We start from the raw sequence: 17,081 nt of genomic DNA on the forward strand, positions 1-17,081 counted from the left end.
GTGTATTTATTGCTTTAAGTTAAATGTGATAATTATTACAATAATATTGTTTGTATGAACTATTTATATTTAAATTTTATATATAAAATTTTATATATAAATTTTAAGCACAAACCCTGTGTAAACTCTACAAGGATCTGATGTTAAAACACACTTTAAAAAATCTTCAAAAATGTGTCTCTATCATAAATATAAAGCTTCAACTGCTTACTGCAAAATATATATAGTGGTACAACCCTATGTTTTTGAGCAGGTTCCTTTTTACTCATACGAAATACGTGCCCCACCTATAGTACAGTTTACAGTAGTAGCTTACAGGTAAATTAGCTAATATATAGAAGTTTATTATAAATTATAACATAGTATTACATAACTTGGAACTTGATAATGAACTTTCGAAATTTGAAGAATCTTGATAAACCAGGTTAGGCCGCTTAAGAATATCGTAATCTACATCAGCTAAATACAACTGATATGTATATCATATAATCACATTCTTTAAATCGCCTGCTCGATGTGACTGTAATGTTTTTACACAACACATTTGAATTCTGCAATATTGTCATTTCTTTCTAGGTATACTAGAATCGATGACGATACTACGATTTGTATAAATTAAATCGGGTTATCAACTCTGCTGTCATAGCCATACTTTAAGACTATAAATAGTTATCTTAGTGGATTTTTAAAGTCTTTACATAAGTGTAAAGATTCTAGGTCACTGACATGCTTTAGATAAATTCACAAAATAATAATAATGATATTTTTAACGTTATTATTGATAAATGTAAAGCGATCTGCCTTTGCAGATTAGAAAGTGCTCTTAATATGTTACTATTGAATTTTTTTAATTAATATGCAATGTAATATCTTCTTTCTTTTATAAGCGGTTTATGATGTCTTGACGTCAGTATTCTGGCAGTTCTTTATAACTCTATACATACACATTTAGTTAGTGGATTGCTTGGTGTAATAAATTAATAACTTTGTAGTGCATATATGGAAGCATGAAAAATTCGAACCATCTATAATAGCTGAAAGCAAAGGTCTAGTAATAAATTTATTAATGTAGTCAATTGATTAATATAGACAAAATAGACATCACCTTCCACTTGGTGATTGCAAAATTATGTCAAAAAATACCCAAACTTTAAGTAAGTGAGACGGTATAAGGAATTAACAATACTAACTGTAAAATTATTGCAAGATATATACAAGAATGAAGAAAGAAAAGAAGAAGCTATAAGGAATTCACACAATCAATTATAGAACAAAAGCAAAAAATATTAAATAAATAGGAAACTATTACATATCAGGTATTGACCCCACAAGAACTGTTCCCCCATAAAAGACGAAGAATATTCACAATAATTTTGTTTATGTCATCAATAAATTTAATCTCATCCGTATATTCCCTATTTTTAATAATAATATTATAAATAAACACAGAAAATATTTATAAATAATTAAATTTATTTTACAAATATTCAAGAAAAAAAGCAGCAAAAAAAGTTCATTAAATTAAAATTAAAATATGTCATCACCATAACAACAATTATTTCATCCTTTACAAACCTTATATATTATATTCGTCTTTTAAAATTAAACTCAAAAAATAATAATTAAATTTGCATTAAATGATATTTCAAAAAATTATTATTTTTATTTGTATTTTATTTTTAAACGCAATAATAACTTATAGATTCTGCTTTTTATGTTAAGAAAAAAAAACGAAAAACTCAAAAATAACTATTATTTTTTGAAAGTAAAAATAAAGCATTTTATTTGCAATTTATTTTTGAAAACCAATTATAAGTTGCAAGCCAAGCGTTTTATTTTTAAGCAGTCTTAAATTTGTTTGTTTGTGTTATTGTGTATCTAGTCGAGCTAGATATAGTAACATAAATATTAATTTATATTACACACTAAGTGTATTTGGTGATTGTTATGAACTCACAAACGAAACGTGTAAAATGGTTAATAGAGTTAAAGATTTAATATTTTTTATTTAGAAAGTATAATATTTATTGTTTAAAAAAATAATACAAAGCAAATTTAATTATTATTTTTTGAACTTTATTTTAAAAGACAAATTATAAGATTAATTAGTTAATTTATTTTAAACAATATCATTAAAAAAATAACCAATATTTTTTATTTATATATTTTTAATATATATTTTTTATTTTTATATTTTGTCAACTGGCTAATTGATGAATTGATTAAATAATATATAACTTTTTAAGTAATTTTTAAAAACTATATTTTTTATTCACCAATATTTCGAATATAGTCTATAGTCATTTTTTTTTAAATTTATAATTTTTAGGGTCTCTGGTTGTAAAGCTGATTATTATTCTCTTGCCATACAAAATGCTAAATATAAACCGAAGTGATTATTGAGCTCTGTAGCTGTTAAGCAATTTTTGTTGTCTTTGTTTTAACCTATTTCTTTTTCTTATATATCATATATAACTTTTTTGTGTTGATTTTATTATTTACTCTGCAATTTGGTATGCTCATCACTTTATAATTTATTCATAAGGGCAATGCCTTAAAGTTGATAGTCAAAACACAATTTAAAAGCCAAACACAAAAAGCAGAAAACAGAAAAGCAGTAAGCATGGAAATCAGCACAAACAACAACAACAACGACGGTAACATGACAGACCCATTTATCTGTCTGGTCCGATATGTTAAGTTTCTGTATAGCAAACGCAAACGCACCCTCCTGAGTGAGAAGAGAAATCTAAAAGCATAAAAAATAAATTAAGTGTTTTGTGCTTAACCGACTTTTTAACGCCTACTTACGTGCACGTCATGCTAATTTAATGACACGCCACAAAATATGCAAAGGTTTTTTATTCTTCTCTTCAACATATGATTTTCAAGGAATTTTTGCAAAAACAAAAGAAAATTAAAAAAAATTTGCTTATATACAATCAAAACGCCTACATATAGGCAATAATTTTCAATTCTAGAATACTTTTGTGACTGCTGTTTCGATTACTGCTCCCAGCAATTGCTAGACTTCCTTCGGTCTGGCATTAATTTATTAAATTAAAAGTATAAAAACAAACACAACAACACGCAAGTAAACATAAACACCAACAACAACAACAACAACAATAACAATAACAGAAGTAATGTTATTAAAATTATGTATGAAAAATACATAAACAAGTCAAGGTCGCACTCACGCCTGACACCTTTCCGGTTAACACTGTTACATGGCTTGCATCCCTCTCGCCCCGCTTCGTTATGAATAAACATAAAACACCCCGTGAAATTGTTTTTCAGAATTTTTTGTTCATTTAATTTTTTTTTCTTACTTTTTCTGAATTTATAATAAATTGCATAAAAATAGCACAGCAGAGTAGAGTAGAGTAGAGTAGAGTAGAGTAGAGTAGAGTAAGTTCCACAGAATTCACATATTTTGCCTTTTTTAATGCGAGCAGCGAAAGTAAAACATTCACGCACGCAAACAAACGTTCATGCAAGTGAACACAGCCCCAAGCACTCGCACATAAACTCTAACAGACCCGGCCGTGATTTAGATTAGGGTAAGGTTTTGGGAAAAGTTGCAGACAGACCGACATGCGACTAATTCGCTGGGGACCGGTGAGGCCATCAAAGTTACATGCAAAGTTACTTTGCACAGAAAACAAACTTCACTTTTTTTCTGCATTTGAGCTTCAGCGGAATTAACCGCTTTCATTTGGCTTCGCTTTGTAACTTTCCGTGTGACTTTTTGTATCTTTTTGTTTCGAGTGACTGGCACTTTGTTGACTGACAGTGAATGAGTGAATACGTTTTAACGTCATTAAAGTAAATAACTTTTTCTACTCATATGTTATTTGCTATTTTTATTTATTATGTATTCAATTTTTGTTGAGATGGGATAAGGAAAAACTGAGAAAACAGACTCGACTCATACGTACACAAAGAAAAACATTGTGAAAAACTTATAAATCAGAATACTAAGTTGTCTTTGTGGATTTTTAAGCATTTATTTTTATCTTTATCTGTAGAATAATATTGATAATGTATATACGTATGTGATTCTACCCTCCTAGTTCGAGAGAAAAATCTCTATTATTAGTTCCAACTTAACCGTGCTATAGGAATAGCCAGCAATGTCGTTTTATAAACGACTTAAATCTCTTAATTAGTGTTCTACTATTCTTCTTCAGATAATGACTGATAAACTGGGGTGTCTAGAATACTCCGTTGTCTCGTCAGTGCAAGGGCAGTATAGGGTATGCTTTCTCATTTACGTTTAATAGCGATTATTAATACACAAAAAATAAAGTATCCGGATTTTGTTGTTTGTTAACTACTCCTCAGGTAATAGACCTTTAAAAGATTAAAAAGATTTTTTTTTTTTTATATTGATACACCCTTTCTTGACATATGATACAAATTTGAGCGCCATCTGTCAATTATGTGAGACTACCTCAAGTGCATTCAGCGATTTTTACTATGGAAAATTCTTGTTGTACGCGATTTTTTGACCAAACACGTCACCACTATCATCGCTCAGGCACCATATTTGCCAGATCTGGCAAATATGTGTATATGTGTATAAATATGTGTATAATATGTGTATATCTTAGACATTGGATTGAAAAGATATAACCATACTAAGACCTAATAATAAAGTTAAGTCCATAAAGCAATAGCACCGAATAATTCGATTCGCGAATTTTGAATTCCGTTTCTCATATTATTTCCGATTATTTTCAAATTTTCTAGAATTCCGTATCGGCGAAACTCAGTTTCCTATTAATTCCTTCAAAGCTTTGAAAGTGCTGTTGTATATTAAAATGTTTTTAAATTTTATAGCCTTATGATATATTTAAAGCTATATTGAAATTGTTCACCGAAAAAAGAAAACGTAAGAAAAGAGTGTATCTCTAATTAAGTGATCTAGTTTGGAATGCACTTACCGACCCTGACTGGATTTATGGATTTTATTATCAAGTTTTTTATTACGATCAAAAACCAATATATATATACTATCAAATTTATAAACCACTTTATAAAAAATTCTGGATTGTCCGAACTACGAATATCCACGCGCAGAATAATCACGACCTTGTCTTTTGAATGACTTTTTCTTAACATCTTGCGATTCAGTTTTTTTGTTCTCCATTCTGAAGACTCTTGACATATCACCACGATAATCATATCAATTTATATCTTGTCACAACTTGTAATTCCTTCCCCCATGTGAAGTCGTAAACTGCGTTTGCAGTCAGTCCTCGGATCAACACCTTTGATATGATCGAACTACGACTATCAAAGTACACAATAAGTATCTACTCGATTTTTATTCAAAACCGACTGGTTATTTTCACTTTTTGTTCTCAATTCTGAACATCGGAACATTGGTTCTCACGAATGTTTCCAAAATAATCATTTTATAATATATATTAAAAATTAACATGGGCCAGCTAATTCAAAAAGTCCGTTCTTTTGAAATAAGAATATAGGAATATATGTTTTAAATGTTTATCAAAACCAACCCAACGGTTGGCTAATTATAATTATTAGCTAATACTTCTTAATTGGTTAAGAAAGCGTAGAAGAATGGCTATATTATAACCTAGAGGAAGCATTGTTAAAAGCAATTGCCTTGCCAATGCTTATGCTGGAAATATTACCAAGTTTATTAAAGAAGGGGCAACCAAGAGCTTTAGCCTGGTACTGAATAAGGCTGGACTAAAACACAATAAGTGTTCTAGCGGCTTTTCCTCGAGCACTGGTAGGCATGGAGATACTGCAGTGTAAGCCGAGCGTGGCCCCGTGTCGTCTTGTAGACCAGCGCTCTGTTAAAACAGATATTAACCATTGATACTGCTGATTTGGTTCTGTATACCAAGTCCGAGGAGTAGACCCTTCTTGGTACAAAACATATTTTTTTTTTATTAGTACGTTTGTCTACAGCTGTCTATTGATCTATTAATTAGTTGTTCATTTTTAAACCAGTCTCTTGAAAACTGAGCAGTTTTTATTGATGGTGGTATATAAAGTCAATGAACTAATAAAATTGTGTCTCGGTATTACGGCGAGTATTGATTTTCTATTTTGACATATCGCTAAGGATTCGATTTTATTTTCTAAAGAGATTTAAATATGAATATATATACATAGAATCCATAAAAAAAAATTTATTAAATAAAAGTAAACAATTGAAGTACATCACAACAATCTGTGTGAAGGGTGTCGAAACCAAGACGTACTGCTTGTTAGTATTAACCTTTCACTGAATGGTCTGACCATATAATACGATACCGACAATACTGGGTTGATATCTTGTAATAATGGTTTTCAAAGTTTTTTTTCCCACATTACACAAAAAACGAACTGATAAATCGTTTCACAAAAGGAAAAATAGAAATGAAACGAAAAAAATTCCAAAGAACATAACAAAAGCGAAAGCAAATTTCTCAAACCAAAACAGAAGAAGTAATTTAGACCTTATGTTCATTATTTCACTATTAAAATCATTCTCATGTTTTGACTTCTGTCGTTGGTCTACTGAATGGAACAATACCAACGAAACCAACAAAAACAAACAAGAAATCTGGAGCGAATAATAAATGAGTCAAGTTCATAAAATTGGCATTTTCTTGCGCTGGGATAGTCGATACTGCACCAGAATTAGTCCAGCTAACCCTTGTTAAGCACACAGCACATAATCGAGAGGGTGCGAAGTGTCAAGGAATAAATAAAAAATATCATGAGTAAGGAATTAAAAGGCGAAAAATTATTGTTTATCACAGAAGAAGGACCGAACTTGGGGTGAAAAATACTTGCGGTTTGCGCAGTGATTTGCTTTTATGCCCTTTAATGTTGGCTGAGGGAATATTATGGACCTGTTGTTCATAAATGAATGCGAAATGAGTACAATATTGCCGTTTGATTAGGTATTTGGATGAAAAAAGCTGGCGTATAAACTGATTCTGTCTTCCATGAATGAAGGGTGCGGTGTACGTATGTGCATCCGTTTTGTGGGATATCGGTTGGCTGTTGTGCAACATTAATTGTGCATTATGAAAATGCGTTATTAAACACCTGCCACATTATTATTACACTTCCGTAAATGCTTTTTTGTGGATTTATTTTTTGTTTTCCTTTTTTTTTTTTTTGGTTTGTGGGAAGAAAATGACTTGTGTGAATTACAAAAATATTATTGACATTTTGGACAGACAATGGGATTGTATTCAATAATGTAATACAATTATTATATATTATTATTGTAATAATTATATTATATCAATAGTAATATTTTTATGATTATATTGAATGGACACTTTTATGTCCCAAAGGAATAGGTCATGTAATAATTTCTTTTGTAAGTAATCTAATGACGTCACTTTTCTAATAATGATATTTTTTGAGTTTTTTGAATGCAATGATTTTTCGTTGCAGAAGGTTTGAGAATCCAACTAAGCCAGCGGCTTAAAAGTCACATCGAAGTTTAAGCAAAGCCTAAAATGCTTTCAAGATGTAGGTCTAAAAATTGTTCATGAACCTTTAGAAACTTAAACCTGGTCGTTTGGTCGATCTTAATCGACGCAAACGCTGGGTAGTGACAAGTAACACAAGACACTTTCTACTTGATACTCATAACTGTGACAGGAAACGGGATCCAGTATTGTAGGAAATATTATAAATATAAAATTAATTGACTATAAATTCAACTATATATGAGCAGTAGAACTATCGCTAACACCTATAAGATAACAGTGATTATTCACACATTCAGTTAGATCTTAATTCTAAAATTCTCGTCAATATTAACAAGAATGCAATTGAGATCTATATTGTTATCATAACAACGTATGCCCCACTTTCTATCCGTAATTACAAAAAATGTGGCATCGAAATACATTTTTTAGCTTATTGAATAGAATTCGATCCTTCTTCCACTTTAACTACCTACCTATATAGATATCAATTGGAATAGTTTTTAAAACCCATGGAAACCCCTTACACCATTGATATGTCTTGTATGAGAGCCAGCTAAAAACGATGTGCACCATATCCAATAATAAAGAAAAAAACAATATTCTTGCTTAAGAAGGATTGTGTACAGAAGAGAGAATGAAGAACTTCGTCTGTTTTTAAAGAATTTCGAATCGCGTATTTCGAGATGCTCTTGCTTAACTGTGAATAACTACAACTTCTAAATGATTTCGAAATGGTACAACTACATTAAGATTGCAAAACTAGCATAAGTAAGACATTCTTCTCATACTCGGTTAGATTAGATTATATTGGCTATTCTAAGGATCCACCTAGGCAAATAGACCCATTTTGTTACCATATAATAACTCAAAGGCGTTGAAAGCCATATTGAATTATTTAATCTTCCAGCATGACTTTCTAATTGGCTGTAATCCGTAAACAAACCCACCACAAGATTGATACCTTTACGGGGCATCTCAAGAAGTTTGCTGGAGTTTTGCTTAATAGAAGTCAGCCAACTGTGATAAAAATACCTGCATATCATCAAGTCATCCCATTTTGCATGGAATGGCTGAACATAGAAAAAATTCAAAAGATTTTTGAATTTTATGGATTAAGTCAAATGTGCGGGATATATGCTTTATATAGCGAGGCAAGCGTTGGTATGAAATCCACAAGGTAGCAAAAGACCTGGGCGAAAATGTGAAACGGTTGAAAGTGAGCTAGCTGAGTCGCGATATACATAGAACGACATATACAGAGAAGCACCAAATAGATTCAGATTTAGATAGATTCAGATTTATATATATGTATATATTATATATTGTACTATAAACGTGTATTATACTATTGAGTTATTAAAATATTAATGGATATATTAAATTAATTTCAGCAAGTTTTATTTTTATTTTAAATTTTTGAAATTTCCAATCTTACCAGTTCAAATCTCTGGGAATAAACGAATATGTAAACAAATTTCAAAATCCAATCTGACAAAAGCAGAACCTTAGTCAACCCTCCAAAACAACCCCCAATAAATTCAATCGTAAAGCACATACATTTGAGTACTATGTGGGCGTTGGATATAAAAAACAACAATAAACAAGAGAAGCCAAAAAAAGCACAGCAAGTGTCACTTGCCGCTGTCGTAAAGCAGGATTTAAAGGATACCATAAAATAAATCGACTCCATTTGTATAACGGACCGGAGCACACACAATTCAGCAATTGTTGGCTGGTGTATACGAATATGAGGACGTGAGTATGTCAGATGGTGTATCTGACTTTATGGCGTACAACTTCATTTTGGTTTGTTTATCTGTGCTTGTGAATTTATTCGCAATTTCGTGCGTACGAGTCAAAAGCAGATAAATGAAAATGGTTGAAAATGAAAAGATATTGGCCAAAAAGCGATTTTCATAAACCACTCAATACGCATTTTAAACGACACAAAAGGATGAGCTGCGTTGCGGCACAACTCATAGCAAATCGTAAGGATTTTGCATAATAATTGTAACAGAGCAATGGGCTTTAGCTTATGGACTGGTGGTCATGTAGCCATGCAGTCAGACAGTCAGACAGTCAGGCAATCAGACAGAAGATATAAAAGTCATAAAGCGCATTTCGTTGATTTTAATACATTTTTATTGAACATTATTGAACTTGACTTAAACCGCACAAGAAGAGGGACACATGATAGTAATAACAAACGTGGTTGCAGCTCTTCTTTGCAAGTATCAAGATAAAGTAAATATAAAAATTGAATTTTGATTATCGTAAATAAGCAATAACGTTCCATTAATAAAGAAAATTAACTTTTGCTCTCTGTAAAAACACAGCAAATTGCCAATAAAGCGAATCTTCTGTTCTGTTGGCTCAAACTGCACTTGAATTGTGCAAATACCTCCCAATAAGCAATCAAGGCTAAGTGCTGTTGCAGCGCAATGCATTGCAACTTTACAGCACTACTCGAAAATATTAAAATTATGCAAAAAACAATATTTGCTTTTCTTTGACAAATCAATTTGTGCTCGAAACATTTTCATATATTTTTGCTTTCTTCTATTGCATTTACATGAGTTTCAGAATTTATTCAATGCAAAAATTTTCATTATTCAGTACTGAAATTGATTCCTGTTTTTTGCTCTCTGTCGCGAGTTGTCATCGAAATATCAATTTAATGCTGAATTCCGAATGGCTTTTGGCTAATCATTTTCATTTCAAATGTTTTCAATTTATGACAAAATAATATTATTTTCAGTTTTGATTGATATTTGAAGTTGATATTTGGTTGCATAAAATCCGCGCTTACTAACACATCCACAAATTAATTATGCAACGAAAACATGGAATTCCAATTTTCCAAACAAATTCCTTTGTTCTGTTAAAAATTCTACAAAATTTTCAATTTCCACATGTGAAATATTTATAACTACAAAGTGCAAAAATACTTTAACAACGAGCATTTTAATTGCAAAAATAAAAAACATCTTAAAAAATTAAGTAATTGCTGACATGGACTTACTTTTAATACTTCATATGTTATAATCAAAATATATATTAAGGGTTGGAACCATTTTGTGGTTCCGAAAGTGAGTATGTACACGTGACAGCTGGACTATATAAATAAAATCGACTCACTTAGACCCGAGAATTGGGTCCTTTGTGACACAACACTTTATCAGTGTATACAGAGACATAGTAAATATATAATTATATATAATATATATGTTAATAAAAATGTCCGCTAGCTTGCCTAGTGGAACCCTATACTTGACAACAAAAGACCACTAGCAAGAAATATTAAAGCAGTGTGTTCATTATAAGGTAATGTCTTTAATGCCTCTGCTTTTAATATTCGACAGACCTTTCAGAAAGTGAGACCTTAGAGTAGATATGTGCCGTTTGAGAAGTGCCAAACCGCGACAGAATACATCGGTAATACATTCGACTTTTTTCACTACCCGATAGCTACGACAATACTCGTTGAAGGTAACGGTCATCATATCTACCAATTACCGTTAATATTGCCATTGTGTCGACAAACGAGTGGCGAGCAAGTCCGAACAGTTGCTGCATTATGTTCGGGTTATAGGTTTCGAAAGTAAATCTAAGTAAAATACAGTCATCAAAATTTTAATCAATTTTAATATACAATAGGACCATTGTATATGGTTTTTTTGTTTATTAACAAATCATTATATATGATATATGATGATATTTTAATCAAATTTATACAGCAATTTCTGTTTTTACTCTTTACAAAATAATTAACATAATACATTAAATAGAATACAAAAATATTGTATTCTATTTCTATTGATATCGAATAAATAAAATATTGTATCATTAAATATCCTCCATAGAATATCTTACAGTACATATACTGCTACCTTTTTTAATTAATTTGCAACGACAGAACTATAATTGTATTAAAAAGAATCGCTTTGGTAACAATAATGCACTATTCGAAGAAGAAAAAATATTACTACAGTCCGGAGACAGTTCTGTCTTCAGAGAATGAATTGCGTAGACAGAAACTTTGAACTAGAATCAACTGAAACGACCAAAAACATAACTATGGATCAAAACTTCGGACACTCTGTAGTAAGTTGTTTATACCATACAAACAAATTTTATAATTCTCATTTACTTTAAACTCGTACAGCTATATACTCTATTAGAAAATAATACAGGTTGTAATATATTAGTCTCCATTTAATACTTATTTATGCACTGTTGAGTGTTAGAGATTGTGATTCTACTATGCGATATATTATTAGAATATGTTCTAGATTATCTGGATTCTGTGCATCACGTGAGCATGTTGTACAATTAGTTTTCAGTTCACTTCAGATCCATACGTACATATAACTGACTATATATATAAATATATATTTTTTTAAACTATTTGTATAATGTTAATTTACAAAGATTTATTTTTTATTTGGTTTCATTTCAATATGTAACGAAATAAAGAGTGTTATAAAAAAAAATCAATTTCCAAACATTTTCAGTCTTAAAACGATCAATGTCTTAAAAACAGCTTATTTCAAATCTTAATCAATATAATGATTTATATACCCACTATTAGTACAATACATATTTCTAGCATTGATGTTTAATATATCTTCATATTCAGATTTTTTGGGATGTTATCTTTCAAGTTTTCTATATTTTTGCGGAGATCTTTCTTTAAAAATTTAAGCACTGTTTTTTTTCCTTTTGTTAGATTTTTGATATAACTATAAACCATGGTTTTTCATCAATCGTCCATTGAAGCAAGCTACCTTCTGATAACTGTGATATAATTTGGTGATGTGTACACGTATATTAGAAGTCTGAATATATGTCCACATTACAAATATCTAATATACTTTCGTTTCGATATTGATTTCTAAATGCTCAAAATGGTGTTACATTACAAGAATCTCTTTTCAATCACAGTACTCAGAATTTAGTAGGTTCATTGTATAATTTTCACAAAGAAAATATTTCATTTAAAGTGAAGATGGTAATATTCACATTAAGAATGACAGAAGGATATCCATTCTCGCTAAATGATAAGAGTAAAGCGGATGTAGTACATCGAATACACATAAACGAAGCGACCCGATAAACAGTTTACTTGTTATCAGGGTAATATAATATTTACCTACCTAGTACATTATTTCTGAGGTAGTTTAAAAAAAATTTTTTCTTGTAGTTTTTTGAATTTAAGTTCGTCAATATATAAAATGATATAACCTATGCGGGGGAACTACTATAAATATGCAGATGTTCGATGTTGTACTATGTGTGTGTGTGTATTCTCTTACAAAAACCATTTTAATATAAGAGTATTAATAACTGACTTTAGAGATTTTATTAAAGCAACAAACTTTTAAATATGTTACTTATCATAATACGTAATGTACATATTATCATGTACATCTTCTCTTCTCTCATGTACAGGAGAAGAGCTATATTTGGAGAGCTATATTTACAATTCAACTATGTTTTGAAAATTGGTTTACGTTAAAAATATTAATTGATTATAAATAATTATTTAATTTAATTTTATTTAATTTAATTAATTTTATGTAATTTTATTTTATTTATCTATATAAAATACAAATAATTAATTTTAAAATTTAAATTAATTAACGAAATTTTTTTCTGAACTTAGGGACTATGTTAGCGCACAGATATAATCATGTAGCTGCGGGCACGCCTACTATTTATATAAAAGGTTATATAAGCTAAGAAGGTAAGTGATGCTTTTATTGATTCTATATATGTATATATATAAATATATCTATGTAATACTTTCACCGTAATATTTCAAAAAAAAATGCTTATGAAGCAAAAACAAGAACAAAAAAGATATTTTCTTACTTGCCACAATAATAATCAATTTTTTCATCTGTAATAAAAACTATTAATTTTATGAATGTAGAAAATCTTCATTCACAAAAACTAATGAATGAAAATCTCTATTATAATAGTAAATTTAATGTTACAATATTCTAATTAAAAATAATTTCTCTTCTATAACAAGAAATCTATTTTAAATCGTATATAATGTCTATTTAATAACTCAACTCAAAAATATTTATGTTTCTTAAATTTATTCTTACTTATTTGCTTCTTCTTTAAATGAACAAAGTTTCCGATTTTACACATTCTTAATTAATTAATTTTAATTTCTTAATTTAATTAATATAATAAGTTAATTCATTTTCAAAATTCTGGAAAGTGTAAAATGTAATTTCGGTTTGGTTTTTTTTTAAATAAAATGACAGGCGATTTTCGTTGGGTGTGTGTTTTGTTGAATTATATATAATCCATTTGTTTTAATAAGTGTTGCCATCTGTTTAGCCACAGAAGCGTTCCACGCTCATATAGCTCTTAAATTATAGCAACATGTCTGTTTTGACAAACTTATTTGCAAAATTAATCGAAGCAAAAGAATATAGAGGATATGATAATACAGCCAATACAAGGTATAAAAGCTTTTGAAGACAAATAAAACTTGTAGGAAGTTTCAGATTATGATTTATCTCATTTTGTTTAAGTAAATAAAGCAATTTGTTTGGTTGTTGATAGTACATTTAAAAATTGATAGTGAAATTGTCAATTAGTATCTTAAAGAGTTTCATTAAAATCCTTTAAAACAGATAATATCGTCTTGACATGAATACGTAAATCGATTTTCAAAATGCTATGCTCAGTTCGCTTTTTTACTCCATAGCATTGTTGTAAATGTTGTAAACTATATATATATATAAACCTTGTATTTTCGACAAATAGGTGGCAACCATTCCCTGACAAGGAGTGGATCGATAAATTTTTTCTATGTAGGCTCAATTCCATAATGTATAATGTATATAGAAAATATGAATTTTTTCTATATAGGGATTTAGATTATATATAAAAAAATTAGAAATAGAAATTAGTTAGTTATAGTAATTGATATGGTTTGAGCATTTTTGAGTTTCAAAAAAAATATAATTGAAGAAATTTGTTGTAAATAATTAATTGCTATAATTTTTTTGTATGTTTGGTTTTACAGTAGCATGGAGATGTGTAGTGACCATCACTGTCATAAATAAACCATAACTTTTCGTCTGATGTTTCTGGTGTTTCTTTAAATTGACTGTCTTTTATTTTTAAAGTACAGAAACGGATTTTTGTTTTATCTATGATTATATATTATACGAAAAAACTACCTGATTTTACATATTATTTTGCACACTCAGTGTCCAAGATCATTTATGTTTAGGTGCGTTAATTGAACTATAACCTGATCCGATAACCTGATACCCATTTTCTAACAGTTTTCTGGTTATTGAAAGTTTTGTTACTGCTTTTTCTGTACTTTCACAATAGAAGTTATCTTTGGAATTTATGGACAACTGCAACATTTAGGTGTTCTGGGATAAAGGACCTATATGTGGATAATATAGAGTAATTTCATAGTTATCATAAATAAAAATTATTGAGATTTTTATTAATTATGTATTCAAATCAACTATATGCAAACAAAAATTTAACACAGAGTACGTAACATTAATATTATTTTTAATATTAATATTTATATTATAATATTTAACATTTTTTTTAGATTATTTAAAAAAACATTTTTATAAATTTATGTGTTAAACAAAGGACCTAAGCCCAGTAACAAATACGAAAACTTATAATATAATAATAATACAAAATTAATTATAATAATATTAATATTTTTAATATTATTTTTAATGTGCAATTTAAATTGATCTAAATGTAAATTAAATGTAATTTAGTGTTTTCAATAAAATTTAGTGTAAATTTAGTGTAATTTAGTGTGTTGTAAATTTAAATTGCATATCAATGTCACAAATAGTATATTAAATTTAAAAATAATATAAATGTTAAATACTCTATATTAAATTTTTGTTCATATATAGTTAATTTAAATACATAATTTATAAAAATGTCAATCAATTTTATTAATTTTTTTCTAAATTTATTTAAGTGTTTTAAAATATACCATATATAATTGTCAATATTAATTTATGTAGAATTTGAAACTAAATATTTAATAAATATTTAAAATATATTTTCAACAAAAATTTTAACTCTCCACACAAACTGAAGTAGTCATCCCAGTTTAATCGTATATAGTAACAGGATGAAACGTTGTTAAGGAGCTAAAGAATTTTAATAAAATTCAAAATTGAATAAAAAAAACAAATATTGGAATTCACGTATAGAAAATCTGTTAAAACAAAATGAAATAACAAGTATCAAATATTTTTCATAAACTTTCTTTCATCTTCAAACTTCTATATTGTTTTTTAAAATATTTTCATCAAATTCCAAATCGCGTCAATAGCAACCAAAAACTCTAAAGGAAAGGTGCCGTAGTTGGAACTTAACAATTCCTAGCAACAAAAAAATAATATTTCCATATATGTACGTACGTTCACATATATTATCAGATATTCACAATAGTCTTAAACCACGTATACGTTGGGGACGTATTTGGTATTTAACAAAAACAAAAAAAAAAAAACAGAAAACAATATTGAAAAAGTCTTCATCCCCAAAGACCTCATAGGTAGACAAGTTAAAAATGAGCAAATTTTGTACTGAGCATGCGTTATAATCCAATATTTACCCTTTAGAAAGGAATACACGTTGTGACTAAGTCTCTCGTAACCGTGGAAGCATGACTGGAAATATATAGAACTCATGGTCCAGTATCAGTCGCACTAGTGCTTTTTCTGAACACAGAGTGAAAGATACTTTTAGTTGAAATGTTCTTCTTTTTTTTTTGGTTGCTTTTGTTTTTGTTTTGTTATTCATTTTTTATGCTATTTTTACGTTTTTTATACCCTTTTCATTTTATTGGCAATTCACTTAAGCTTATCCGCAGACGTTCCCCACGTACTTTTCTCACAAACATTTCAATGAAAAGTATCAACGAAATGGCTGTGAAAATTGCTTCATTCCCCATAAACGGAATGCGTGCAAGATTTTCTTTATGTCCTTTAATATTCTTAAATATCGTTTGTCTGTCAGTTTCATATACATTTTTTACAACTCGGAACGTGAAGACACATATTAAAGTAGATTTTACTGTAGATTTACTGAATATAGCAGAAATTTAAGATAAGTGAATAAAGAGTTTTGTTTGAAACGAAATTTTAGTTTTATGATAAATTGGTTTTTATTAATAATAAAATAAACTTAAATGTTTATGTTCATATATACAAAAAAAAAAAAAATAATAATAATATACTTTTATTATTATGAATAATATAAAAATTATTTTTTTACAAAATTGTACATTTAAAGAAAAAAAAATTAAATGATATAGTATAGATTATACGCAAAATTAAATTGTAAGTAAATAGGATTTCCCGACCCCCCAAGTAAGAAGAGTGAAATTTACATTATTTATTCTTAGCAAAAATTTAAATAGATTTACTTAAAACATAGACAAATAGTGTAGTATAAACTAAATTGCAAGCAGTGTTCATTAGCTTAAAGGTAGGTAGGTATAACCGGATACCCAACAAAATGGCGGCACGTGGAGCTTATTAAACCGATTTTAGCGATTTTAGAAAAAATTTTGAA

General features: G+C 28.8%; 2 protein-coding genes across 2 annotated transcripts in view; one reads left to right on the plus strand and one right to left on the minus strand.

The window, feature by feature from the left end:
• The window catches only part of LOC119674828 (homeobox protein orthopedia), a 44,677-nt gene extending 33,668 nt beyond the window's left edge, over window positions 1-11,009 (minus strand). The window contains exon 1 of the mRNA XM_038085984.1: window positions 10,995-11,009. Coding sequence (XP_037941912.1) covers window positions 10,995-11,009 — 15 coding nt within the window. The remainder of the gene's footprint in view (window positions 1-10,994) is intronic.
• Window positions 11,010-12,507: 1,498 nt separating this feature from the next.
• LOC119674829 (homeobox protein orthopedia-like) overlaps window positions 12,508-17,081 on the plus strand; it is a 7,651-nt gene continuing 3,077 nt past the window's right edge. The window contains exon 1 of the mRNA XM_038085986.1: window positions 12,508-12,544. Within this exon, the coding sequence (XP_037941914.1) occupies window positions 12,508-12,544 (37 nt within the window). The remainder of the gene's footprint in view (window positions 12,545-17,081) is intronic.

Source organism: Teleopsis dalmanni, chromosome 2 (assembly GCF_002237135.1).
Source record: "Teleopsis dalmanni isolate 2A chromosome 2, ASM223713v2, whole genome shotgun sequence".
Classification (NCBI taxonomy): domain Eukaryota; kingdom Metazoa; phylum Arthropoda; class Insecta; order Diptera; family Diopsidae; genus Teleopsis; species Teleopsis dalmanni.